The sequence below is a fragment of the Hippocampus bargibanti genome, linkage group LG02, assembly GCF_051943395.1.
Source record: "Hippocampus bargibanti isolate YZ-2025 linkage group LG02, ASM5194339v1, whole genome shotgun sequence".
NCBI lineage: Eukaryota > Metazoa > Chordata > Actinopteri > Syngnathiformes > Syngnathidae > Hippocampus > Hippocampus bargibanti.
The window spans coordinates 21,120,365-21,147,448 of record NC_142735.1 but is presented as its reverse complement, the minus strand read 5'-3'; the positions used below and the strand labels follow the sequence as shown (position 1 = coordinate 21,147,448).

Here is a 27,084-nt window from a genome sequence, read left to right as displayed (position 1 = left end):
CGCATCACATTTTCATGAATGAATGGAACTTGTTTAAATACAGATACCCCTTGATTTTAATGTGAAATAAGTCTGTGTAAACTCTCAGTCGTACAGGAGTGGTCCATCGATGTAAAGGTTTCTTCAGCTGTGTATATATATATATATATATATATATATATATATATATATATATATATATATATATATATATATATATATATATATATATATATATATATATATATATATATATATCCCTACTGTCCAGACATTGCGGTGCCGGACACTGCTATGATAGGTCCTGCTCTCAGGTTGAGGGGAGCAGAGGACTAATCCCTGCAGCTCCACTGATAGCTTCGATTGTCCTGACTGACGACTGGCCTGATTGCCCAATTGGCCCTGGTATCACCTCATTGGCATTACTAATCCTATGTTGCCTAAACCGTGTATTGTACGAATGATCCAAATTGAACCTCACCCCACCATTACGGTTAAGGGAAGGATTTTGCTGTTTTATGAAAATAGCTTCTATTACTCCCCTTTCAAACCCTCTATTTTCTTTCGCTAAGATTTTAACCTCATTGTCGTCAAATGAGTGATTGCTAGCTTTTAGGTGCATATGTACTGCCGATTGAGGCCCACTAGTGATGTGAAATATACTATTAGAGGTGGCCCGGTAGTCGAATGTTTAGCACGCTGGCTTCACAGTGCAGAGGTCCCCAGTTCGCGTCCCTCTTCGGCCTCCCTGTGTGGAGTTTGTATTTTCTCCCCGGGCTCGCGTGGGTTTTCTCCGGGTCCTCCGGTTTCCTCCCAAGTTCCAAAAGCATGCATCATGGCATCTTTGTGTGCCCTGCGATTGGCTGGCAACCAATCCAGCGCTTCCCCCACCTCGCGCGCGAAGACAGCTGGGATAGTCTCCAGCACTCTCCGCGACCCTAATGAGGAATAAGCGGTACGGAAAATTGGTGGATAAACTATATATTTCAATGAAGTAAATATCAGTCGGTATGAATGCCGGTTGCTAAAATTTTAACGATTGTACAGTGACGATGAAAGCAACCCTGAAGAAACAAACGCCCATATCTGACCTGATTGGCTGTGGAACTTTTCCGTCTTTTCATTGGTTGGATCTGCTGTCAGTCTCAGTGCTTCCGGCTTTACTGTTCGGTTTGTTGTGAGTTCCTGACTTCTGGCTGATTGGCATTTGAGTTGGTAAGTTTTGGCAAAAGTTTGACGAAAATAAAAACATCGAACCATATTAAAATTAACAATGTGTTGCCTACATCTTGCGTGTCCCCGGGAAGCTTCAATTAAATCCGAAAAATGATTGCCATAAAGTTAACATGAACCATATTGCGTCGGGTTCTTGTGTTTGACTCTCACAGAAATATATATATTTTTTTTAATTGTAAGAGAAAGCTTTTCTTTGTCTGTCAACCAGCTGAGATTAACCACGCGAAATATGCCAGGAGGCCATGACATCAGAAGGAAAGTACGACCCCCGAAAATATTCTTGCTGTCGACCGAGCAACATGTCCAGGACCACTCGGAAGGTACCATCGTGCTTCCGCGGGGGTCCATGTGCTCGGACAGACAATCGAGTAGGAGCACAGTCGACTTTCTATCTGTCAAGGTAACAGTTAAGACAATTTTCAAATGCCTTCACCAATAACGACTTGATTCCTTGGTTGTACTTTGGGCGTGATTGTGTCCAATAGGCGTGTCCCCGTGTTGGTTTCTCCTCAGATGCTAGAACATCACATCATTGTACAGTTGGACAGAAGGATTCTGGTTGAAGTCCCAACGGACTGCGTTGGCCTCTTGGAGCCTGTGGCCAAAGAGGCTCGCCTTGAACTATTGCGTGAGTTATGAAAGTACATCAGAACTGTTCAGTGGGAGCCTTTGTTGTGCAGTTTTGTTTTGTTTTTAGGCACTCGTGAGAAGCTGTACCAGTTGGCCAAGTTACCCCTTGGCACACCCTTGTGGGTCCAAATGGAGCAAGTGGACGACGTTGTTGAGGCCGAACTCAAATATGTCGGGCCTCTGACGGCAGGGAGTAGACCACAGTATTTTGGGGTGCAACTCAAGGTAAAATCACTTCTACCTCTTCTTCTCTTGATCAGGTGGTTTAATTGCCTCTCCTTGGCCGCAGGGCTCCGCGGCAGGCAAAGGCAAGGGCACAGGCAATAGTCTTTTCACATGCCCTGACGGCTGTGCCGTCTTCCTTCCGGTCAGCCACATTAAAGTCAGACACTGGTCCAGCGGCAACGAGCCAGACGATCAAGAAAGAAAGCGCCCTACACGCCGTAGTGTCGTCCACAACCATCACAGCAACAGTCGCCCCGCACACGTGCAGCTGCCCGGCGGCGGACACGCTCGTCACGTCCATATACCTTTGACCACCGTTCCTCTTCAGTCTCAGTCTTCCACTGGAATGGCTGAAGAGCCAACTAGAGGAACTCAACATCCCCTTCATGGCACCTCATGGCCCCTGCCGTACAATGTGGGTCAGCGGGTTACCATCTCCTTGGAGGGCTTAACCGTAAGCGGGGAGGTGCGCTTCTGTGGTCCGCTGCCGCCTCAGCCCTCATTGATTTACGTGGGCCTCTTGCTGGTTAGTCGCTTCTTTCATTCCAGGGATGCTTTCACGATGGGCACAATGTGAATCATTTACCATTTCATGATTCAGGATACTCCAATGGGAAATTGGGACGGCCATTACAGAGGAGAGAAGCTCTGCCAAATTCCTTCTGTACTCTATGGAAAACTGCTGCCTGTCTCCAAGGTGTCCCCAGGTAGAGGAAAATCCTATTTAGATGATTTTTTATGAAATGGAAGTGATTCCACATTTAGCCCCCGTTGCCTTGAGTGTAACAATAGTGCACTATAACCATGCCTGATTTGTTGTCATGGAATCAAGTCTCATTTTGAGGGAAGTAGTGGCCCCCCAAGCAATGTTTATTAGTCATTGAATTGTTTCCAAACGATCAGATCAGAATCATCTTTATTGCCAAGTATGTAGAACATACAAGGAATTTGTTTCCGGTAGAACATGCTGCACTAGTATCATCATCAAAAAATTGCTAAGTGGCACTATACAGTTCCATTTGGGCTACTTGAAAGTAGTAGTAGTAGTAGTGGTGTAGTAGTGTAATGATGTCATTACACTTGTTATACAATAAACTACGTATTGATTTATATAGCGCATTATCAACAGGTGAAACTGTAACAAAGCGCTTAACATGGACAACTATCATATACACGAAATAAAGCAGTCACAAAGATAGTAGAAAGCACCAGGGAATAAAACTAAGATCAAGTCTGAATCATGCTATCATGTTATCACCCACAGAGACCAAGCATCAGGCCATCCCAGCCCCCCAGGTCCTCAAATCCATCATCAGGACCTCGCCACCTCCCGCCAAACCATCCCCTGCGTTGACGCCCACCTCTGCTTCCAAAGTGGCTCTATTGCCACCCACCGCAAAACCCTTCAAACCCGTTCCTCCTTCACCGCCGCCGAAGCCGCTCTATGATCACTTGCCTCCACCTCCACCGCAGCCACCACCCAAACCCGCCAATTTGGCAGTGGCTCAGCACACCAACGGAACTCACGCCCCACCCTCGCCATCTGGCTCGGCACCTGGCTCGCCGGATGCAAATCAGGGTGTGTCTGTGGATGATGAAGAAAACCTGGAGGTGGGCTCCATGGTGGAAGTGAACAATCCACCGCTTTATGGTGTGATCCGCTGGATCGGACGCAGCGAGGGCCTTTCTGAGGCTGTGGCAGGCATCGAGTTGGTAAATTTACCCCGTCCTAAAACAGTGTGTGGAAAGAAAAATGGAATGACATGATTGTACTATTAACCCATTCACTGCCAGACGTGCAAAAATATGTCCACGCCAGTGCCCGTTTTTTTGCCATTGTCACTCGAATTCCAGGACCCACAGAATATTGACTTTTAGGACTACATAAACATTCAATTCAGCGTTACAAACCTTAGACTCTCTTCTTTCATCAGAAACAAAGTTAATTCCTAAATTATATAAGCCTGGAGTTATATGAGCTTGAAATGAGGGTGGCTGTCCAAAATACAATACTGTACATACTTATCGGTTTATATAGCGCTTTAACAACAGCGGAATCTAGAACAAAGCTCTAACATGGAAAAAAGGAAATTCTGCCCCTTTCTGGAAAAGAAAAAAAAATGCCAGAGGCCATGGCGAGCACTTTGTTGGCACCCAAGCATGAAAAAACAAAACCTGAACACATTTGGAAATGGCGCTCTACGTTATATTTTTATTTCTCGAATAAATTTGGGAATGGCCATGAATGAGTTAATTCCCCAAGTTATATGATTCTGGAGTAATATGAGGCTGAAATGGGGGTGGCTGTACAAAAGGCAAATGCTGCCCCCTCGTGGGAGCGAAAACATTGCAAGAGGTTTGACCAGCACTTTAGTGGCACCCAAGCAAGAAAAAACAAAACCTGAAAAAATTCGGGAATGGCGCTCCACGTCATATTTTCAATACCCGAATAAATTCGGGAATGGCAGTGAATGAGTTAAGTGCCGCTTACATTTGCCCCCGCAGGAACAGGAGGTGTCGACAGCATCCGACGGCACGTACCTTGGCGAGCGCTACTTCTACTGCCCTCCTAACAAGGGGCTCTTCGTCAAGGTCGCGAACTGTCGGCGAGATTCCAGATTCCCCGCTCCCGAAGCTCGTGTCAATCAAGTGGAGCGCTGCAACTCCATCGGTAAACATGCCGTATTGTGAGATTTTTGCTGTGTCGGGCGGGGTACATCGGTTGATTTGACTTTTGGATCTGATGGGCAGCGTTCGCTGAGTGGCACAGCGAGCGCGTGGAGGATGACACTCTCCCCGCCGACGGGGAGGAGGCCAAGGAACTGTACCAGGGCTGGAAGAAAGGCATCCAAGGCCACCACAACTCCTGCTATCTGGACGCCACGCTGTTCAGGTGCCATCTTGCGTTTACGGAAGCTTTTATGATGACACTTGGTCACACTCCCGTCTCGTCGGCCGCAGCCTCTTCTCCTGTTGCAGCTCGGCAGACTGGCTGCTGTTCTGGCCATCGGATGACACGGAAGTGGACCCGAGTTCGGGCCAAGCTCAAGACCTGCTACGCTGTGAGATCGTAAACCCCTTACGCAGGTCTGCCCGTCACTCAAACCGTTAATCGAGGAAATCGTTCTACAGTATGAGCCCTGTCGGGTTTGCAGGTACGGCTACGTGTGCGCGAGTAAGACCATGGCTTTGAGGCGACTGTTGGAGGCGGCCAACCAAGACGCAGGCTTCACCAGCCAGGAGAAAGGTAAGTGAGCAAGAGCGCCGTGCACTTCCCGTTTGTGCCCAAGGAATGCCGCCACACCGCTCTTCTTTTTATGTCTGCCCAGATCCGGAAGAGTTCCTCAACAAGCTCTTCCTGCTCCTCCGTGTCGAGCCACTCCTCAGGATCAGGTGGCGTCACACCTCTGCGCTTTTCTCTCTTCCTGCTCATTCTTCTTTCCACATTTATTATTATTATTATTATTATTATTATTATTATTATTATTATTCTGCGATTGGCTGGCAACCAATTCAGGGTGTCCCCCGCCTCGTGCCCGAAGATAGCTGAGATAGGCTCCAGCAACCCCCGCGACCCTAATGAGGAATAAGCGGTACGGAAAATGAGATGAGATTATTATTATTAGTGGTAGTAGTTGTATTATTATTATTATTAATCTTACCATATATCATCAATCAAAATCTTGATACATTTTTTCCCCTTGCTTGCTCAATTGGATTAGCTTTTATTAGTATCGCGGTGGAGAAATTCACATTTCACAGCAGCAAACTGATGAAAGGAAGAGGAAAGGAAAGGATAAGTAGGAAAACAAAATACAGGACCCGCTGTAAAGGCAGCCACTCTCGCGGCGTCATCTTGAAGTCAAAACAACAACAAAAAATCAACATAACAAATAATGTGACACAACACAAAAGACCCAGACAGTATATTCAATTTAAAGCACTTTATGTACCCTCTTTGTTGTCTGAAGCAGTTCTAGATGAAAGAGGAGAGGATCAAATCGTCCTTTTCACCAGTGGATCAGAGACGTCATGGTGAAATGTGCACATCTTCTACAAGCTAAATGTTGAAAGCAAACACAAAGCTGTCGCATCCATTGACGAAAAAAAATTGTCTAACATCTCCTATCCCACGTAAATCCGCTTTAATTCCAAGACGCGACAGTTCCACATATGCATCGGCGCTCTACGCCGATGCTCCTTTCTTCTCATCGCAAGCTCCTCTTGGGCGCCATCTTGGACTTTTTCTACTCCTGTGACAATTTCAAGTTCTTCACGTATGTCTTTCTGCCCTTTCAGATCATTGTCCCAAAAGCCGCAAGAGTGTCACCTGTACCAGCTCTTCCCGCCGCATGTTCCACATGCGCCCTCCCCAGCTGACGATACCGTTTTGCTGCCCTCGCCGCTGTTCAACCCCATGAGGGTGGCCAGCGTCCAAACCTTACTGGAATCCTCCTTCCTCCACGGTGGACTCAAATTAGCCGAGGTAAGCGGAGGTACGGCATGACGTTATGCCTGGTAGAATTATTCTATTGTATTTAACCCACGCCATAGGCTCCGTCCTGCCTCCTTCTGCTCATGCCTCGCTTTGGGAAGGACTTCAAGATGTTTGACCTCATCTTGCCCACCCTCAGCCTGGATATCACAGACCTGCTGGATGACAGTAATTGACAATTTATCCCATTGTTTAGTAGCTTTGAAAAAAATACCAATCCATTTCCATGGGAAGTTTAACTCTCATATTATGTTGAGAAAAAAAAAAATCACGTAGATTATGTTGTGGGTCATTTTTACCCGTATGTAAAAATCCACACAAAACAATCAAATAATAGGTGACATCAGCAACAACTGTTTCTGAGATGTTATAAACATACAGTGAGACCTCAATTTACGAACTTAATTGGTTCCCAGACAGCGTGTGTAAGGCAAAAAGTGTGTATCTCAAAAAAAAATTCCCATAGGAAACCATTAAAATGGGAATAATCCGTTCCCGGGGTTTCATAAAATATACTTTTCAACTAAATAAGCCTAAAAAACTACACACAACATACCTTGTTATATGTATAGTAAATGTGCTATTGTATTGTAATGAAAGAAATACACTGCATTGTATCATAAAGTCACTTTATTTACATTTGTGATGGTCATTTATGGCTTGATGGAATGGCGTTGGAGGTCGAAGGTCAAAGGGAATTGCTGTTTGGAAAGAGAGGCGCATTACATGAGGACTGTAATTAAAGAAATAAACTGCTGTAAAATAAAGTTTTATTTACCTTTTTGATGGTCGTTGATGGCTTATGGAAGGAGAGTCACCTTCCATATGGACTGTTGGTAACTTAACCTCTGGTGCTGTTCGGTCGTGTGCTTCCGCCGAAGATCACTCCGCCAGCCGTGGTGGATGTGTATTATGAAAATAGTGCTGATTATAAGGTTTAATTTTCATAAATTTGACGTTTGTAAGACGAAAAGTTTGTAAGTTGAGGTGTTTGTAAGTTGAGGTCTCACTGTACTTGAAAAGAGAGACAACATATTTTCTATCCTATTGGGATGTTTTAGAACTGTATCAAAAAAATGGAAAGGAGAGGATATCCAGTGTATTAGTCAACACAAAAATAGAAACAGGTAAAATTGACCCATTAACATAATATAAGGGTGAACTGGGGAATTTTTAATTCATGAAATGTCAAAAAAAACCCATACACCACGTCATTCCAGTTAACACTCCGCTCTCAAATCACATTCAATCGTCCATTCAATACGTTCAAAAAGGCTCCTTTACGCCGATAATTGCTTGAAATGGTTGTTCTTTGAGCGCAGTGATGCAACCAGTAAAACAGCGGGCAGTTTAATAAGTGGAAATGCATCTGAATGTATTTACTTTCATGGTTGACCAATTACTTACGGCGATCCGTTTATAAATAAACAGACTAACTCAAATGTACTGCATATAAACAAAAACATATTTTTTTTCTTCTTAACTCATACACTGCCATTCACGAATTTATTCGGAAATGCTAAAAATCACGTTGAACGCCATTCCCGAATTTGTCCGGGTTTTTGTTTTTCAAGCTTGGGTGGCAACAAAGCGCTGCCATATTTTTTCTTTCTCACAAGGGGGCAGCATATCTCTTTTTCCATGTTAGCGCTTTGATCCAGCTTCAGCTGTTGTTAAATAGATATATAAAACAGTATGTATTGCATTGGATTTTTACAGCCGCGACTTATTTCAAGCTCATATAACTCCAGACCCATATAATTTAGGAATTAACTTTGTTTTTACTGATGAAAGAAGAGAGTCCATTGTTTCGAACGCTGTATTGAATGTTTATATAATCCTAAAACTTCTGCGGGTCCTGGAATGCAAGTAACAATGACAAAAACTCTGGCACATTTTTGTACATGTCTGGCAGTGAATGAGATCAAAAAATATCCAGACTTTCAATCTTGTGGCTCCTACACAGCAAATTCTCAAATCTCTCAAATCGACCTCATGTAAACAAACTGTAGATTTCCCCAACTAAATTCCAATTTCCAATGTCGAGTCAACATTCAATTCTGGCAATTTCTGGTTTGTTCCCATTCATTCCGATGGAAAAATTTTCTTGAGAAATTATCTTAATTTTTAAGACCTAATGTTTGATCACATCTTTATGTTTTTATAGCATCATGCTTCGTTTTTTTATGTCCCCGTGTCATGAGCATGTTGTCTGCGCATATGCACATTTGTTTAGCCTTGAGGCAGTGCAGCATCTGTCAAGCTTTAGCCCAATGGGAGTGCACAGAGTGTTATGAAGACAAAGATATCACTCCAGGACACCTCAAACAGTACTGCAAAACCTGCAACACTCAAGTACGTGGGCTCAGCCCCAAGGCCGGCCGCTGACTCCAAGGCGGCTCAGGAATCAATTTCTTGTCTTTTCCATCAGGTTCATAGTCACAAGAGGCGCATGTCCCACAGTCCGCTTGAGATGATCATCCCAGAGGGGACTTGGAGCACCCACCTCGATTCCACTCGGCAGCAGATGCTTCTGTTTGCCGTGACGTGCATCGAGACCAGCCACTACGTCAGCTTCGTCAAACACGGGCCGCAGCCTTCCGATTGGCTCTTCTTTGACAGCATGGCCGACCGCCAAGGTGAGAGAGAGACAGTCGACGTTTCTCGTCAAAAAGACCCCTCTGGTAAATTAACCAGACATATTTTTGTCCAGGAGGTGAGAATGGCTTCAACGTCCCCCTGGTGAGGCCGTGTCCAGAGGTGGGGTGCTACCTCAGCCTCTCGGAGGAGGAGCTGAGCAGGGTGGATCCCGTCACCCTCCCGGAGCGTGTTCGCCGGCTCCTGTGTGACTCTTACATGTGTTTATACCACAGCCCTGAACTCAGCTTGTACAAATGACAACAACCATATCTTACGTCTTTCACGGGACTCATGACGACCCATTAATGTCTTACAATGACAATTGCACTGGTATTTTATGATGTGTGATGTCATGTTTCACTGTCTTGAATGTTTGCACTAAGATAGCCAAGATGTCCAAACTTTAATTGTTTATCGATGAAAAGGTTTCTTCAGCCGTCATCTGTACTTCTTTGAAGGTGTCGGACGTTTCGCTTTCTTCTTCGGTGGACCATTCCTGTACGACTGAGAGCTTACACAGACTTTTAATTATTTATGGTTTGACTTGTTAGATTGCTGCAATAACAAAGGATCAAATGTGTAATACAAGCTAAATTAATTTAAGTCAGTTGATGTAGACATTGCAGTTGAATGTTACTGGGCCGAGAACCATTTTGTGTTTGGCGGCCTTTTGTCCAGCATCTTCATCTTTATTAAGGAGCCACAAGGGGACACAAACCAATGTCTTCTTGTACCGGTCCCAAGCCCGGATAAACACAGAGGGTTGTGTTAGGGCATCCGACGTAAAAGAGTGGCCAAAACAAACATGCGAATCAAACCTCTGAAGATGGAGGACACTGATTCGCTGTGGCGACCCCTGAAGGAAAAAGATGTGGACAATGCAGTACATGTGAATAGCCATAAGAGGGCACAATTGAGTCCTAGCGCAATGAACTTGCAAATTCAACAAACGAAGCAGCGAAGAAGAGTGCTCCTCTGTCATCGTTCCGAACTAATCGCTAACCTCGCATTGGACATTTAAAAAGGTAAACACAGAATTCAACTGTATTGAAATATTCGTGTGTTCGCAAAGAAGGATTATTGTCATTTTAGTTTCCTTCGCGGCGACCTGCTCGTTTTCGTTGTTTCTAAGTGGCGTGTTAGCAGCAGTTGCTAATTGATGCTACAGCGTCACTCCTGACGCATTGATGAAAAAATAGATCTGTTGAATGTTGTCAAAAAATAAAATAAAAACCATCTGATCTGTCGAGTGATGTTGAAATATCGCTACGAAATGAAATAATGCAGGTGACCTTTTACCGTGACGTCACGCAAAATTCCAGGTTGGCAAAAGTCATGAAAGATTGCGAACAAACTATAAATAATTTGTCTTTGAGGTAGTACCAGCAAGAAAACTGGATATGAAAATCCCGACTTGACTCTCTATCTGCATAACGTACTGATACCACCCCAAAACTCGAAAACATCTGTAAAAATGCATGGGATTATAGTTGACCTAACATGGAACTTCAAAAACTTTGTATTTTTATTTGTTCGAAATGTAAAAACGAGTTATGTTTGAATGTCTCTGTTTATCTTGAGAAAACCTGTATTGCAGTCTATCCAGCTGCAATGGCATCTCCAGGTGGACAGGGAGGTGGTATTTTGTCCACACGAGGAGGAGCCGGTTCCAGGAGAATGAAATGGGCTCTGGAGCTGAGTTTAGGCAACACAAGGTAAATTTAAAAGAGATGAAATTACAGTAGGAGAAACCACAGGAGGAGAAACCACAAGTACATGAAGCTCTGTAGAGGTTTATAATTGCCCATAGATCTCAGAAGATGGCAGCAGGTGCCAAAGGATTGTTATGAGCTCTTAACCGAATCCTTTCAGGACAAATACATTTGTAGAAAAAGCAGTTAGTGTGTGGTGTAATTATTTATGAGTAAACAGTGTTGCTCATCTCTCGGGGTCTAGGCAATCCTGATCATATTCTGACACAAGTGTCACATGAACGACAAGAAGGAGCATGCCTATAAATGTTATCTTGATTGTACAAAATCAATAAAAATGTAGTTTGCACTGTAAATATTGAATTAAGGTGAGGTATTCAATATAGAGAAATTGTTTAATGTTGTACAAAAATATTACAAAAAAGGTTGCTGTGTTTTAAGAGACAAGTTAGCATCAACCCAGCTACCCAAACGCATGTACCACAAAAAACACTAACATATTCTCTCTGAAAGTGTTGTTTTGTTCCTCTTATTAGATTTGCTGAATTTCAGCTTGCTTGAATGTAACCGGTTTTAAGTTTAGCAAGGGTGCTTGGGATGACACAGAAATCAAGTGTAAAAAAAAAAGAAAGAAAATCAATGACGGTGAATTACCGACGATGATTTGTGACACCAGTACTGAACCCGTTCAGAAAAATCAATGGTTCTTCAGCATACATGTTTACAAATTTCAGCTGTCAAAGGGCCTCGAGAATGAAATATGTGATTGACGTGCATGTCGATGATCGAACTTTGCGGTTGAGTACTATTTAATTTAACGCTGCTTTTCTCCAGGTGTCGTAGCGACCGCCAGGCCGGCCAGGGAGACGTTGTTTATCCCATTGGCTATTCAGAGAAACCTGTTCCTGACACCAGCATCCAGGAAACGGACAAGAACCTGGTGGAGAAGGTGAGTTTATATGAAGAGGCTGTACGATTGTATTTTTTTCTGTCTGTGGATTGTTGACTGGTCTTCCCCTTGTCTTGACAGCGCTGCTGGGATGTCGCTCTGGGACCTCTCAAACAGATCCCCATGAACTTGTTCATCATGTACATGTCGGGGAACACCATCTCCATCTTCCCCATCATGATGGTGTGCATGATGGCTTGGAGGCCCATCCAGGCTCTGATGTCAATGTCAGCCAGTGAGTGTGTCTCCTTGCGGAACGTGGCGGCCTCTCCTCAAGGTGGCGTAATTTAGCCCCTCATTCTCTCCTTTGTCTTCCTCTTGTGTCTTGAGCAGCTTTCAAACTGTTGGAAAGCTCCAGTCAACAATGGCTTCAGGGATTGGTCTACCTGGTTGGTAACCTGCTGGGCTCTGCGTTGGCCGTCTACAAGTGTCAATCGATGGGGCTTCTACCCACACATTCGTCTGATTGGCTGGCTTTTATTGAGCCTGCTCAGGTAGTTTCACAAGACCCGCTTAGGACTTTTCAAAGGGTCAGACCGGGATAGCTTCATTTGAATGGTCCGCTGTGGTGGAATGCTACAAAACACACACACAAACACACGTTGAATGAGTAATGACATTGATGAAAATGTGTGTTCTCACAGAGGATGGAAATGATGGGCGGAGGGATGGTGTTGTGAAATGGGTGGCGCACCCACTCGTCAGGCAACTATCTCCGGCATCTGTTGCGGCGGCCATTGCTACTCAGGCACTGGAGGAGGCCTTCGATGCGCTGTCAGCGGCTGTCATTTCTTTTGCTAATGTTTGCTTTGGTTTTGCCTTGTGTGTGTGTGTGTGTGTGTGTGTGTGTGTGTGTGTGTGTGTGTGTGTGTGTGTGTGTGTGTGTGTGTGTGTGTGTGTGTGTGTGTGTGTGTGTGTGTGTGTGTGTGTGTGCGCGCGTGCGTGTCTCTGCATGTTTCATGGAATGTCTTGGCTCACCTGACACCAATTTTTTTTGTGATGTCTCTTCATCTGCTTCCTTCTACTCCACCAGCCAGAAATGTGTAACTAAACTGTCTATTTAATACAATTTTCCCTCTCGAAATAAATAAACTGTTAATTAATTTAAAATAAGAAGCGTGAAAGCAGAAATGTTTTTGTTAAACAAAAACCACAAGAACAACAAAAATTGCTTTGCAATTACAATAAAGTCTCGTTATATCGATATCGGATATATCGATAGTCCCGGTTATATCGATACTATTTCTATGCACGCACGGCGAAAATTACATGCAAACAGGGTCGGATATATCGATAGTCCCGGTTATATCGATATTTTTTCGGACTCCCTTGAATATCGATATAACGAGACTTTACTGTCTAAAAAAAAACAATCTAATGTGTACAAACTATCTTGAATAAAATAAAATGGAAAAGGAAATTGTTTCATGACATACCGGAAACAAGACAAATGACTTCAACAAGAAGTCCAAGGTGGCGCCCGAGTAGGCAGCTGTCAGCAAGTGCTCTCACGAGCCTTGCTTTTTTTTAAAATTGTTTTTGTGTTTTTTTTATCACATTGAGTTGTCTGTCGACTGGAATGGATATGGATTGTTTTTCAGCATTTTTGGCCATGGCATTCAGAAAGGAGGAGACTGGTGAGTGGTTGCGCCTTTTCGGCAGCACTATGCCAGCACTGTTTTTGATTTGGGAGGAATGTCGGTGCCATTCGACTGTCATCGCTGGACACCAAAGGGGCCATTGTGCTTTTCTGCGTCTGTAATGGGCAGCATTTTCACAGCCCTGCTTTGTTCAGCGGAAGGCTCTGTGCCGTTGGACAGTCTAGATGCATGGCTTGAGGAGCCCGCGATGAGAAGGAAGGAGCTTCAGCACAGAGCACCGGTGCCAATGTGGAACTGTCGCAGCTTGGAATTGAAGTGGATTTATGTGGGACAGGAGATGTCTCTTCGTCAATGGATGGTACAGCTTTGTGTTTGCTTTCAACATTTAGCTTGTAGCAAACGTGCACATTTCACCATGACGTGCCTGATTCACTGGTGAAAAGGACGCTTTGATCCTCTCCTTTTCCATCTGGAACTGCTTCATACAGAAAGATCTTACGATTGAATGTCTTTTGTGATGTGTCACATTTGTTATTTAGTTTTGTTGTTGTTTTGGCTTCAAGATGGTGCCACAATATTGGCAGCCCTAACAGCCGGTCCTGTATTTAGTTTTTTACATCTTCCTTTCCTCTCTCTCTCTCTCTCTCTCTCTCTCTCACTTTGCTGCGGTGAGATGTACATTTCTCCACTGCTAGACTAATAAATGCTAATCCGATTCAATAAAACTAATATACGTACACAAGAACATATTTTCCTTTCGGCTTTTCCCTTCAAGGGCTCGCCACAGCAAATCAGTGTCCTCCATCTTTAGAGGTTTGATCCGCATGTTTGTTTTGGCCAAGCTTTTACGTCGGATGCCCTTCCTGACACAACCCTCTGTATTTATCCGGGCTTGGGACCGGCACAAGAAGACATATGTCCCTTTGTGGCTACAGAACAAGCATCAAAGGTTTAAAAACTTTTTTTTTCCACGACGCCACCTAGCTGGCATAATTGACCACAAGCCACGAACATTTGTGTCGCTTTCAGTGTTCGCAGGAAACTACGTAAATTGTCGAATTAATCGTTTACACCAACGATCATTCATTGTTAGATAAGCCTCAAGATTGATTTAAAAGAATCTAACTAGCTTAGTAAATGTAATATATTTTTTACACCCCCTATTTCTTTTTTTTGGGGGGGAGACACGGATAGTAATATTATTTGGCGAAACCTCAAATAAATCTCTCAGACCGGTTCGACTATCCGTGTGGCAGGAAAGTGGCATGTGGTGATGTCACACACACTGAGTCCGCTTATTAGTCACCTTTCCAGCAGGGTGTGCGCGCACATACACTTACGCACAAACAAAACACACTTACACTTACATACAGTTACCCTCCACACGTGGAGCTGTCAGTATGTTCCTTTCGTGTTTGACAAGTTTTCTTGAACTTCAGACTTAAAGTTTGTCTCGCTCACTTTTTCAAATCGTCATTTTCACATTCGGACTGGAACCTTTTTAGGGGGTTAGGGGGGATAGTCGTCACCATGGAAAAGTTGGAAAATCGCGTCCACCTGTCCCATCACGAGTCCTCGAATCTGTTCTTTCACGAGGTGAAGATGAGCAGATTCCAAAGGATTCGGGTAAGCACTTTTCGTGAAATTCTTCCACGCTTGCTTGTTGATATTTTGGCATGTTCGATATCTTCACGTGGACAGCATGGCTAAAATGTTGGAGTAAAGCTATTTGTTTACTGTCATATTTCATATTTCAAATTTGACATGTTATCTGTCTGTATTGGAGTTTTAAAATGCCACTGGGCTTGTTCTCCTCCAAGGGTTTGATCCTCGGAAGCTTCTTGTTCCCAATTCGGCTGGTCCTGGTGGTTTTGTTCTTCCTCCTTATGTGGCCTCTGGCCCGTTTACGCGTAGCGGGTCTATCAGTTGAAGACCGCGCTCGACCCGTGGTGGGCTGGCGCCGCTGGCTTTTCCATCCCATGGTCTGGCTTTTGAGCCGGGCCGTCTTCTTCTCCTTGGGCTTTGTGTGGGTTCGGGTCAAAGGTCGTAGAGCCGACCTGAAGGACGCCCCTGTGCTAGTGGTGGCTCCTCATAGCACCTTTCTGGACATGGTAGTTTTGTGTCCGACCCAGTTGCCCATTGTGGTGTCCCGCTCGGAGAACACCAGCCTGCCCGTCATCGGAGGTGAGTCAGATCAAATTGAGGCTGGGGAAATTAACTAGTTAAAATAAATAAATACATCAATCAATATCTAAGTAAGTAAGTAAATATATAAATAGATAAATGAATAAATAGATAAACGAATAAATAGATAAATAAGTAAATATTTATATAAACACATGAATAAAAATAGTAAATCAGAATCAGAATCATCTTTATTGCCAAGTATGTAGAACACACAGGGAATTTGTTTCCGGTAGAACACGCTGCACTAGTATCGTCGTCAAAAAAACTGCTACGTGGCACTATACAGTTCCATTTTGGCTACTGTTGAAATAAAGAAATACATACATACATACATACATACATACATACATACATACATACATACATACATACATACATACATACATACACATACATACGGACATACATACATACATACGGACATACGGACGGACATACGGACGGACATACATACATACATACGGGCATACATACATACATACGGACATACATACATACATACATACGGACATACATACATACGGACATACATATATAAATCTGAGTACATACATAAATAGATACAAATGTAAATACTAAATAAAAAAATAATACATAAACAGGCAGGTAGATAAATGAATAAATAGATAAGTAAATAGATAAATAAGTAAATACAGCAGTTTAATAAATATATAAATGAAATAAATACACAAATTCATATGTAAATAATAAATAAATAAAAAGGCAGGTAGATAAATGAATAAATAGATAAATAATTAAAAAGAGAAATAAGCGAATAGTTAAATAAATATATAAATTAAATAAATAAACAGATAAATACACAAACATGTAAATAATAATAAAAAAAAATTAATAAGACATAAATAAATAAACAGTAGTTAAATAAATGAATGCATAAATAAACAAAAAAATAGACAAATAAACTAATACGTAAATGAATACATACATACGGTACATGAAATGAATAAATAAATAAATAAATACATGATTAATTGATTGACATACATCTTTGAGTGGAATATGTTGGAAAAGAGACCCCCCCCCCAAATCCTTTAATTTGTACAAGTTAGAGTTCCCATTCATGCCATGAAAAGTTCAGAAATGAATGAACATGGTTAAAATCTTTAAACCCTGGAATGTGACCAGGGGTGTGTGGGCTTATTATATCGACTCTGTGTTGATGAACTGCTTTTGCATTAGCGCTCCTGGAGTTCAATCAGTCGGTGCTGGTGAGCAGGAGCGACCCGGATTCTAGGAAGAAGGCCGTTGCCCTACTCGCAGAAAGAATCACCTCCAATGGATACTGGCCTCAGGTAAGGGCACCAGAAATATTCAAATGACCACTGATAAAAGTCTTACAGGTGCTTGTGTTTTTCTTTATGTGACTCTTGGCCAGACGCTGATGTTCCCCGAGGGCACCACCACAAACGGCAGTGCTCTGATCAAGTTCAAACCCGGTAAGAAAGACTTAACGTGAGCCACACGGAACGATTCAGTCCCGATGCAGCGCTCGAGGCTTTCTTCTGGAATGATTGGCATGAGGAGGGAAAAGGGCGTAGTGTTTGCCCAAGTCATTCACTCATTTTGTTTCTGTTCTTTGACACCTTTTTTTTTTCTTGCTTACTGGCAGGCGCTTTTTTATGCGGAGTCCCAGTCCAACCAGTTTTGTTGCGCTACCCCAATAAATTGGTGAGTGGAAACTTGACAATCGCAATCGGATCAGATTGACATAGCAACACACTGAGGTTCAAATCTGATTGGACAAAAAATGGTGCACCATTCCTCTGCAGTATCACTTAAGTGTTTTTTGTCTTGTTTTGAATGTCGTCTTCTTATGCGGTTTTGTGCTTCAGGACACAGTTCGGTGGACGTACAAAGGGACAACATGGTGAGTTCTTGCCTCGCTTGTGGTTTTATTTTTTTATTAATTTTTTTGGTACAGATGCTGATTTTTGTCGTCCGTCCAACAGGGTTGAAGCGGTGTGGCATACTACTTCACAACTCTACACTAACATGACTGTAGAGGTGTGTGTGTGAGTGTGGGGGGGGGGGGGGTGTCATTGCACTGTTTAATTTTTTTAATGTTGTGCTTCAGTTCCTGCCCGTATACAATCCCTCGCTGAAGGAGAGGAACGATCCTAACCTGTATGCTGACAATGTGCAGAAGCTCATGGCAAAGTAATTATTCAAAGTCAATAGATGATCATTTTTGGTGCATTTGGATTGGTTTACACGGCACAGAGGTTGAAAATCTGTGAGTTTTAGATTGCTGTGAGATAGCCGTTATTTTTACCGGTTAGACCAGAGGTCCCCAACCCCAGGGCCGCAGACCGGTACCGTTCCGTGGGTCATTTGGTATCTGAGTCCGAACTATGTTTTATTTTCAAAAATGAAAAATTACCACATTACATCCATCTATGACTTACTTTTGACGCATGTCAAAACGCTTGTCTAGGTCATGTGATACATACCGCTAAAATTAGCCCACCGTAAGCTAGCAAAATGGAAAGTTGTATGAAAAATACACAATGGATTCATATTTATTATTATATTTAAAAGAAAGAAAAAAACAATTTCCATGCCTGTCGTATCATTTTATTTTTTTTTATTTATCCGCCGGTCCGTGAAAATATTGTCTAACATTAAACTGGGCCGTGGCGCAAAAAAGGTTGGGGACCACTGGGTTAGACGATTCAATTTGGAGTCTCCATTGGCATGATACACACTTCTATCATTATTTGTATCTGGATAGATAACGTGTCCTGCTTCTAAAAGTTTAGACTTCAGATTTTTAATCTGAGTTTTTCCTTTGACTAATGTCAAATTATCCCAATGTAAACGACAATAACACTCATTATTTTTTATTTCAAATTTGAAAACTAGTTATGAATTTATTGTGCGCTCTATATGTAATATGTGGAGGGGATTAAACATTTTAATGGCTTCTCCAAATTCAAACACCCCCCCTCCCCCCGCCCCTGAAAGGAAACCATAATTACAATGTGGCTCATGGCAAAAAAAGAGGTTGACACCCTTTTAAAATGTGATTTGGGATAAACCGATTTTTCATACCAAAACTTCCCAACGTCTTTACATATAGTTAAAATCAACCATCTCTTTCACACACAAACTCACTCACAGGTTGAAAATAATGACCTTATTCAGTATGTCAATAAAAATATAATCACTGAATGATTGCATTGGATTGGATTAGCCTTTATTAGTCTCATAGTGGAGAAATTTACATTTCACAGCAGCAAAGTCACAAAAGGAAGAAGTAGAAAAACACAATACAGGACCTACTTTAAAGGCAGCCACTCGTGGCGCCATGTTGAAGTAAAAAAAAAATCAAATTAAACGCGATTTCAATATTAAAAACAGCATTTTATACTCTGTCCTGTATTTGTTGTCCATCTGGTGCCATTTTGACAGCATAAAGAGTGCATATGGAAAGTCAAACATTTTCTGGGTGCTGTGTTTTAGAGCCCTGGGCATCCCGGCTACAGACTACGTGATGGAAGGTGGCGTGCCCGTCCAAAAAATGGGCAATCTCTCTCTCCCGCTGCCGTCACCCGGCAGGGAAGCATTGACTTTGCTGCGCAAAGACGGGTATGAGAGCATCTATTGAGGACATTTTGTCACGCTTGTTCACAACTACCCGTAATTTGTGTGCATTAGCCTGCAAGCAAGTGAAATGGAAGCCGCACTGGACAGAATGATGGACAAGTGTCGATCAGGATCCGCTCTGGTCGAAGGCGAAGAACTTGCTTCCATTCTAGGACTTGCAGACCGAGAGATCGCGGCGACGGTTTGCGCGCTCTACACCAAGGTACTCCAATAATTTTTATTCTGCCCGACATGACGTCCGTCAGCTTGCTCTGTCTGGTGGTTTTCAGGAAAAGGTAGTAGACCTGAGACAAATCTATCTGAATATGGCCGCTCTCTCTGGAATCATCGATATCCAGTCACTCCTGCGCACTGCGTTTAATGTAACTACTTGACAACATTGATATCCATATACTGTGGAATAAATGCCATAAGGAACTACTCATTGTGATCACTGGCCTTTGACCTTCCAGTTGTTTGACGAACAGGAAAAAGGAAGTTTGAGTGCCGATCAATTGTCTGGCCTAATGGAGGCGCTGTTGGGCTTACGTCAGCACCACACTGCACAGTTCTACTCTGAGGTTTCCAGTGGTGGCCAGTTAAGTCAAGGTAATTTTATCGTGACCAGAGGTGGAAAAATCCGTGTGGATGTACTTCTATGGACAAAAAAGATAAAGCTCTGCTGCATTTTTCCCATCAAGTGGGTTTTGTTGTCGTGCGGTGAGGTTCATGGCTGGTGAGGCACTGACGTCATCACAGTCAGATTTATAAACGTATGAACTCCATAGAGTAGCTTATTCACCATTTGATTGGCAACAGTTAACATATTTTGTTTAAAATGTCATGTCAGCGTTCTTCATATATACAAACTGTAGCATAGAAAAAAAAAATTAAAAAACGCTATTATCGTGTTACCTTTACTTATAAATAAAGTCCATGTGCCGCTCCTTCTGAAGAAAGGCATCGATATCTTCTTTGTAGAAGCTTTGCTTATCTTTCTTCAGTTTTAAAAGTCTCTCTATTCAATTTAGATATGCAATCCTCCATTTTGACAATAAGGCCAAGCAACACGAAAAAAATGACTGGATGGTTGCACTTAACTTGCTAACTGTTGACTGTAGCTTGCTCTCACTAATTCTATTATTCTGCAGCCGAGGAGGGGCAAGAAGAATCTCTGTAATCACCAGCGCCCCCTGTCATGAGGCAGGAGAACTGTGTGCCTCACCTATGCACACAGTTTTGATAAAAAATAAAATAAATTAAACACTGTAGTACCGTGTGCATAATGTAAAGTGACTCTACATTATATACACCAGCTAAACTGTAGAATTTTTGTTCATATACTAAAAGTGTTTGAACACTTTAATAGCGATATGCAGAGGGACAGCAATGCGGTCTCACTGCAGAGCAAGCCAGCACAGTTAGCATAGTCCAGGGGTGTCCAAAGTCGGTCCTCGAGGCCCACCGTCCTGCCTGTTTTCCAGCTCTCCCAGGATCAACGCACCTGATTCAAATCATCAGGACCATTTTGATGCTGCTTCAGAGCTGGCTGATGAGCTGATCATTTGAATCAGGTGTGTTGCTCCTGGGAGAGCTGGAAAACAGGCAGGACGGTGGCCCTCGAGGACCGACTTTGGACACCCCTGGCATAGTCATTGCGCAATGCATGGTGGGGCTCAGCCGGCTGCTGCCTCACCGCTCGTCTCTATTTAGTATTTGAACGGTAAATGTGAAAAATCAGCGATTTTGAAAAAAAATCCAAAAATGGTGAAGTTAAATGGAGAAGAACTTTAAAGTACAAATCACTCAATAAATATAACTGTTTAATTTATTTTTTCATTTGATATTTCCATGATGACAGGTGAGGCACAGCCTCACCTGCCTCCCCTGACTGCACGTCACTGCTTGTTATTGATTTTGGTGTTTTGCTACATCTCAGATGACCTTGTGCGAGCATTAATGAGCCACCCGACCTATCAGAAAGTAATGAGCGAGCACCTGCAGCCCGGCCGGGCAGCCCTTCACCATTCAAACCAGGAGGCACGTCCATTGCTGATTAACAACAACGGAATCGTGCTTAATGGCAACAAAAAAGTGATATGAAGGATCAAATGCACTTTTTTTTTAATTTGGCTGCAGCTTTGTTTACTTGAGTGAAGAAGAGACACTTTGACAAAGTAATTCTAACAAAATATTGTATTGTTGCATTTGTGCGCATGTTCACGATTGTGCCTTTAGCGTAAATATTCTTGTTTTATCTGTGAATATTTTTAAAAGGGCTACCTCTACAAAAAATATTGTAAATCTATTTTTATATGATTAGGTTTCTTTGTAGGGAAATGCCATGTGTGTTCTTTGCTCATATGTTTAGCATTCAATTGTTCGTCCTATTTAGTTTTTTTTATATATATATATATATATATATATATATATATATATATGTGACGGGTGTCACAACAGTGACTGTCTTCATCTCCACGATGCTGCTGTATTAATGAAGACGAGACGCGTGGATGTGTCTTTTTATTTCTTTTATTTCTGCAACACAGTATGGCAGAAGGGATGGGTGAAGTCGCATGGGTTTCGTCTTGTGATTAACCTGAATCTCCTCGAGATTGTTCTGCAATGCAAAACATTCTAGATAACAAAACAGAATTAACAACGTGTGATCGTATAGTGGTTATTTACAGAAAAAGAGAATACAACACAAGTTCACTGTTATTTACAATATGTCCCTGAACGCATCATGGGCGGAGACTCGGCAGAACACGCGGTGCGCTTGTAATGGCTGGCGCACAGTTCAACCAGCCACGGACACTCACGGGCAAATGAAACACGACACAAGAAACTAAATAATGTTCAATAAAAACGAAATGAAACAATTATTACCTGCAACACAGTATGGCAGAAGGGATGGGTGAAGTCGCATGGGTTTCGTCTTGTGATTAACTGCGATAGAAAAGCGCATATTCCTAAGTTCCACTCGACAAAACGTGAAGTAAATAATGACACAAAAAGTAATCTGGACTCGAATGAATAAGGGAACTAATTAGATAACACTAGACAGTAAAAAAAAGGGGAAACAAAATAAGATATTGTCATGAAAATGCGCGTTAATCAAGACCAACAGAAAATTGCGACTCACCCTGAATCTCCTCGAGATTGTTCTGGAAACTATGGGCGGGACATAGTGCCACACTGTGCGCCGTTGCGTCACTTCCTTCATAATTTAATAACCTAAGTGTACAACTCCGTTACATACACCCCCCTTAAATTATGCAGAAGTGAGGCAACATACACACGGAAGACAACAGAAAGACCAACAGGCAAAATAGACAAGGTTATCGGGCAAGGATGTACAAAAATGCTGTCTAATTATGTCACTCATCTGACCAACTACGTCAGGTGACTGGAGTAAGGGATCTGTCGCCGGTGTGTCAGGGTCTGTGTGCTCGTAGGAGATGCACTGTACTGGGTCTGGGAAGGAACTCTGTCCCCACTAACATAAGTGGCCTCAGCTCGCACCTGCCCATTCCCCTCTGTACAAACTACATCACCCTGCATAGCACTACATAACTGTGACAGACTGGAGAAAGGTATCTGTTGCTGGTGTATCAGTTGTCTGTGCGCTCGTCGTAGATGCACTGCACTGGGTCTGGGAAGGAACTCTGTCCCCACTAACATAAGTGGCCTCAGATTGAACCTGCCCATTCCCCTCTGTACAAACTACACCACTCTGGATTACACTACACAACTGTTACACGGTTGGGAAGCCTCTACCTCTACCAACACACTCATTCAAAGGTGTGCTACTTGTTACTTGTAAGGAGCTCATTCTTAGACTTAACACACAAAAACACGTACATGAAAAAAAGTACACTAATTGCAAAACAGCAGGTAGACAATTAACACACTACATGTATTTCCAAAACGGGGGTCGACACACCGTCCACCGAGTGATGGGACTGCACAGCGTCTTCATTGTGCAGCATCGCGGTCCCAGTCCGAAGTGGAGAGTCACTTGTGATCCGGGTCACGGCACCAATGTGACGGGTGTCACAACAGTGACTGTCTTCATCTCCACGATGCTGCTGTATTAATGAAGACGAGACGCGTGGATGTGTCTTTTTATTTCTTTTATTTCTGCAACACAGTATGGCAGAAGGGATGGGTGAAGTCGCATGGGTTTCGTCTTGTGATTAACCTGAATCTCCTCGAGATTGTTCTGCAATGCAAAACATTCTAGATAACAAAACAGAATTAACAACGTGTGATCGTATAGTGGTTATTTACAGAAAAAGAGAATACAACACAAGTTCACTGTTATTTACAATATGTCCCTGAACGCATCATGGGCGGAGACTCGGCAGAACACGCGGTGCGCTTGTAATGGCTGGCGCACAGTTCAACCAGCCACGGACACTCACGGGCAAATGAAACACGACACAAGAAACTAAATAATGTTCAATAAAAACGAAATGAAACAATTATTACCTGCAACACAGTATGGCAGAAGGGATGGGTGAAGTCGCATGGGTTTCGTCTTGTGATTAACTGCGATAGAAAAGCGCATATTCCTAAGTTCCACTCGACAAAACGTGAAGTAAATAATGACACAAAAAGTAATCTGGACTCGAATGAATAAGGGAACTAATTAGATAACACTAGACAGTAAAAAAAAGGGGAAACAAAATAAGATATTGTCATGAAAATGCGCGTTAATCAAGACCAACAGAAAATTGCGACTCACCCTGAATCTCCTCGAGATTGTTCTGGAAACTATGGGCGGGACATAGTGCCACACTGTGCGCCGTTGCGTCACTTCCTTCATAATTTAATAACCTAAGTGTACAACTCCGTTACATATATATATATATATATATATATATATATATATATATATATATATATATATATATATATATATGTGTGTGTGTGTGTGTGTGTGTGTGTGTATTTGTCTAGTTTTGGGAATCAAAAGGGGCCTTTGAATCCAAATAAATATTTTTACAACAGCGCGGGCTTGCGTTTTTTTACCACTGCGCATGCGCGAGGTTGCGAATGGGACAGCGAGCGGGTAGGGACATACCACAAGGTATCGCTTTCTCGACCGGACAATAAGGATCCGAGGAACGTGTCGGGAGACATCTCCTGTTTCCATTAAGACCCTATCGTGGAACACCTCGGTGGAGACGGAGTGTTGATCATACCCGAACCAGGTACGAGCTTAAGGCGTTTCTTGTTCTGTGTGTCACGGCGGTTGACAGCTGACAGTTCCGTGCGGCATGGGCTAGTTGTTGGCAAACGTTAGCATACTGACAGTCCAGTGAGCCGGCTTCACTTGCGATAATTTCCTCGCTATCTGACGTTATTTGCCTGCGAAAAAACACCCAAGACGGGAAATGAAAGCTGCAAAGCGTAAATGAGTATTCTCTGGTAATTGAAAGCTGGTTGCAGCCGGTTTGAAATGTCCGCATCCCCGTAAACCACCGCAATCCTTTCTGCCAAAGACGAAAGAGAGGCTGTTGCGACATTTTCGATCAACGCTTATTTTTTTCATTGCTTGGATATACTAGTTCTTTGTTGATTGTCTTTTAAGTCCACTTCAAGGCACGATATATGTTTTGTTTTGGCTTCGTTCGCGTTTTTCATTACTTATACAATTTCGGACATAATTTATATGGTAATTCTCAATGTGGGTTTTATTTTCCACGCACTGGCATCTTATACTTTACTACAGTTTGTATTTCACGCAGTCGGACTGATGATATTCAATAATGTTGTGTACACCGTAGTGTTACATCCAACAGATGATTGATCTTCCTCATCATTTCATGTACTTGACAATTGAATTAAGGCGACATTATAACAGAATGCGGGCCATGAAATTTGGCAAAGCGCATATACCGATTCAAAGTCATGTGACAAACAAATGAAAAATTGGTTTCGGATGAAAAACGAGCATGAGCTCAAAAATCACAATTGCGGCATTGTGTACTTTGATTCACTGACGTCTGTTTGATTCACTGAGCAATAATTACTTGTTTTAAATTTGAGATCAGCTTTCATTGATTAGGAGGAGGCAAAACAAATGCTTAGGATTTTGGCCCTTGGGGTAAAATGCTAAGCAAGGTGTTTGTCAGCAGACCGACCGCCCTGCCGCTCCTCGCCCAAACCCCCACGCCCACCCCTTGCACCCTCCCTCCAAATACACAGCTGTTTTCTTTCCTAAAACAAATAAAAATAGACAGACGAGGAAAACTCATCCAGGTGCTGTCTCCTCTTTGGGAACACTGCATTTTGAAACAAGGCAGCCAGCAGCGACTGGTCCAACCGGTTGGAGCCACTTTTTTTGTCCATCTCCAAGTTGACCCTGGTTATTCTTTGACGTGGTTTGTGTGAGTCATTGGTAGATGTGCTTGATCCTGTTAGGACGTGAGAAATAATTAAATTCGTTAAAGAGCTAATAACATGAATTTAGAGTTTTGGTTCCGATATATTTGTTGATTATTATTGACATCACCTTCAAAGACTGAGACCTGTGTAGTACAGTTCTCACTTATGGATATGCTGTCCGTGACCATTTCCGTGTTCTATGTTTTTTTTTTTTTTTTTTTTGGGGGGGGGGGGGCTAACACAATACCCAGTGGCACAATTTAGCGTCTTTTACGATTCACCACTCCTCCTCCATTGAATTTAATGACTTCATTCGCAGCAGCAAAGCAGTTGTGATGTGAAGTTAGCCAGAGAGCTACCCCATCCTGTGACTAAAGTGTCCTTGAGAGTTTTGAAAGGCGCTTAAAAAAGAAATTTATTATTATTATTATTATTATTATTATTATTACGCGCTGAATTTACATCTTCTCTTCGTTGGAGTTTGAGCGCCTCGTTATCAGGTGTGAGTGTTCGCACGTCAAACTGAGAGGTGGGTAAAAATAACAGGAAAAAAAGGATAGCTTGTGGGCTGGGCCTTCAAGCTGGCGTGGCCATTTTAGAGTGCCTCGTTGTCATGGTTTTATTTAAATATTGTGTATTCATTTTGGAAGAGTTGTTTTCTTAACCACTGCTGTATCTCTGCTGATTTTTTTTCTGCATCCCTGTTTCTGTGTTACGTTTCTCCTGCTCCAACCTCTCCAATCCTTGACCCTAAACCTTCCCCCCCCAGCAGAAACCAAAAAGATACAACCGCATGACTTTGAAGCAAAATCGAGGCAATCTTTTAATCCCCAACCAATTAATTATTAAATTAATCAAAAACTATTTAATTTATTGACAAATCATTTTTGAGTCGTCTCATTTAAAATTATTCAAATCATCAATTTTTCACTCTCTCCAAATAAATATTGTCTGGTTTGTGTAGTCTTCAATAAAAGCAAGCAGATTATCCTGCTTATTGAATAAAACAAGCAAAAAGATTTGCAAACACTGCTTTTACTTCGTAGTAAAGCAGTGCGAAACAATTTTGCACATTTTCTGGGTAGTTCTGGACAAAGCCAATAAGTAAATCGAAATCAGTGTTATAAAAAAAGAAGTCAATTTTAATCTGATGTAGAAATAAAGTAATGATTTACAGTCGTCGTATGAATAACCTGTCATTGGCATGGAGTTGAACTTGAATCATAACCAAAAGTGTTTTTCAAACTAGTCGGCCCCCCATTCGTAACCAAGAAGCGTTTCACACTTTTAAAAAGGAATAAATAAAACGGAAGAATACAGCGTCTCTCGTCTCAGTGATTTTGCATAGTTGTTTATTGAGCTGAGTAGTAATCATTAAACGATACCAAATAAACGACAATCATCAGTTAAGAAACAATAATCGTGAAA

At 42.4% G+C, this 27,084-nt stretch overlaps 4 protein-coding genes across 5 annotated transcripts in view; 3 read left to right on the top strand and 1 right to left on the bottom strand.

Annotated features, from left to right (window-relative positions):
• Window positions 1–27,084, bottom strand: part of LOC148901886 (zinc finger protein RFP-like) — a 123,158-nt gene that overhangs the window by 38,941 nt on the left and 57,133 nt on the right. The gene's annotated exons all lie outside the window — the stretch shown is intronic.
• Window positions 1,126–9,463, top strand: cyld3 (cylindromatosis (turban tumor syndrome) 3). Its single transcript, XM_088989968.1, has 17 exons — window positions 1,126–1,194; window positions 1,424–1,615; window positions 1,729–1,843; window positions 1,913–2,070; window positions 2,135–2,596; window positions 2,672–2,777; window positions 3,335–3,783; window positions 4,576–4,741; window positions 4,822–4,963; window positions 5,032–5,157; window positions 5,226–5,317; window positions 5,400–5,463; window positions 6,370–6,556; window positions 6,625–6,733; window positions 8,802–8,920; window positions 8,997–9,204; window positions 9,279–9,463. Exons 2-17 carry the CDS (start codon window positions 1,445–1,447, stop codon window positions 9,461–9,463), a joined length of 2,859 nt encoding a protein of 952 aa, XP_088846094.1. The 5' UTR covers window positions 1,126–1,194; window positions 1,424–1,444.
• On the top strand, window positions 10,129–13,292 carry emc4 (ER membrane protein complex subunit 4). Of its 2 annotated transcripts, none has more exons than XM_088989969.1 (6): window positions 10,129–10,230; window positions 10,803–10,920; window positions 11,752–11,866; window positions 11,948–12,101; window positions 12,200–12,360; window positions 12,511–13,290. In XM_088989969.1, exons 2-6 carry the CDS (start codon window positions 10,817–10,819, stop codon window positions 12,544–12,546), a joined length of 570 nt encoding a protein of 189 aa, XP_088846095.1. In that variant the 5' UTR covers window positions 10,129–10,230; window positions 10,803–10,816; the 3' UTR covers window positions 12,547–13,290. The 2 variants fall into 2 exon arrangements, with proteins under 2 accessions (XP_088846095.1, XP_088846096.1); XM_088989970.1 differs by having other exon boundaries at window positions 10,144–10,230; window positions 10,787–10,920; window positions 12,511–13,292.
• On the top strand, window positions 14,795–21,679 carry lpcat4 (lysophosphatidylcholine acyltransferase 4). The gene is made up of 13 exons (XM_088989967.1): window positions 14,795–15,093; window positions 15,288–15,651; window positions 16,855–16,967; window positions 17,051–17,111; window positions 17,285–17,343; window positions 17,508–17,542; window positions 17,625–17,679; window positions 17,750–17,832; window positions 19,138–19,263; window positions 19,333–19,483; window positions 19,551–19,643; window positions 19,734–19,869; window positions 21,200–21,679. The coding sequence occupies exons 1-13, from the start codon at window positions 14,998–15,000 to the stop codon at window positions 21,361–21,363; spliced, it is 1,536 nt and encodes a 511-aa protein (XP_088846093.1). The 5' UTR covers window positions 14,795–14,997; the 3' UTR covers window positions 21,364–21,679.

Coding starts and splice junctions, on each gene's coding strand:
- cyld3 (XM_088989968.1), top strand. CDS start 1,445: ATGCCAGGAGGCCATGACATCAGAAGGAAAGTACGACCCCCGAAAATA. Junction 1,844..1,912: donor GGCTCGCCTTGAACTATTGC/GTGAGTTATGAA, acceptor TTTTGTTTTTAG/GCACTCGTGAGAAGCTGTAC. Junction 3,784..4,575: donor CTGTGGCAGGCATCGAGTTG/GTAAATTTACCC, acceptor TTGCCCCCGCAG/GAACAGGAGGTGTCGACAGC.
- emc4 (XM_088989970.1), top strand. CDS start 10,817: ATGGCATCTCCAGGTGGACAGGGAGGTGGTATTTTGTCCACACGAGGA. Junction 10,921..11,751: donor CTGAGTTTAGGCAACACAAG/GTAAATTTAAAA, acceptor GCTTTTCTCCAG/GTGTCGTAGCGACCGCCAGG. Junction 12,102..12,199: donor TCTGATGTCAATGTCAGCCA/GTGAGTGTGTCT, acceptor TGTCTTGAGCAG/CTTTCAAACTGTTGGAAAGC.
- lpcat4 (XM_088989967.1), top strand. CDS start 14,998: ATGGAAAAGTTGGAAAATCGCGTCCACCTGTCCCATCACGAGTCCTCG. Junction 17,344..17,507: donor TGCGCTACCCCAATAAATTG/GTGAGTGGAAAC, acceptor TTTGTGCTTCAG/GACACAGTTCGGTGGACGTA. Junction 19,264..19,332: donor ACTTTGCTGCGCAAAGACGG/GTATGAGAGCAT, acceptor TGTGTGCATTAG/CCTGCAAGCAAGTGAAATGG.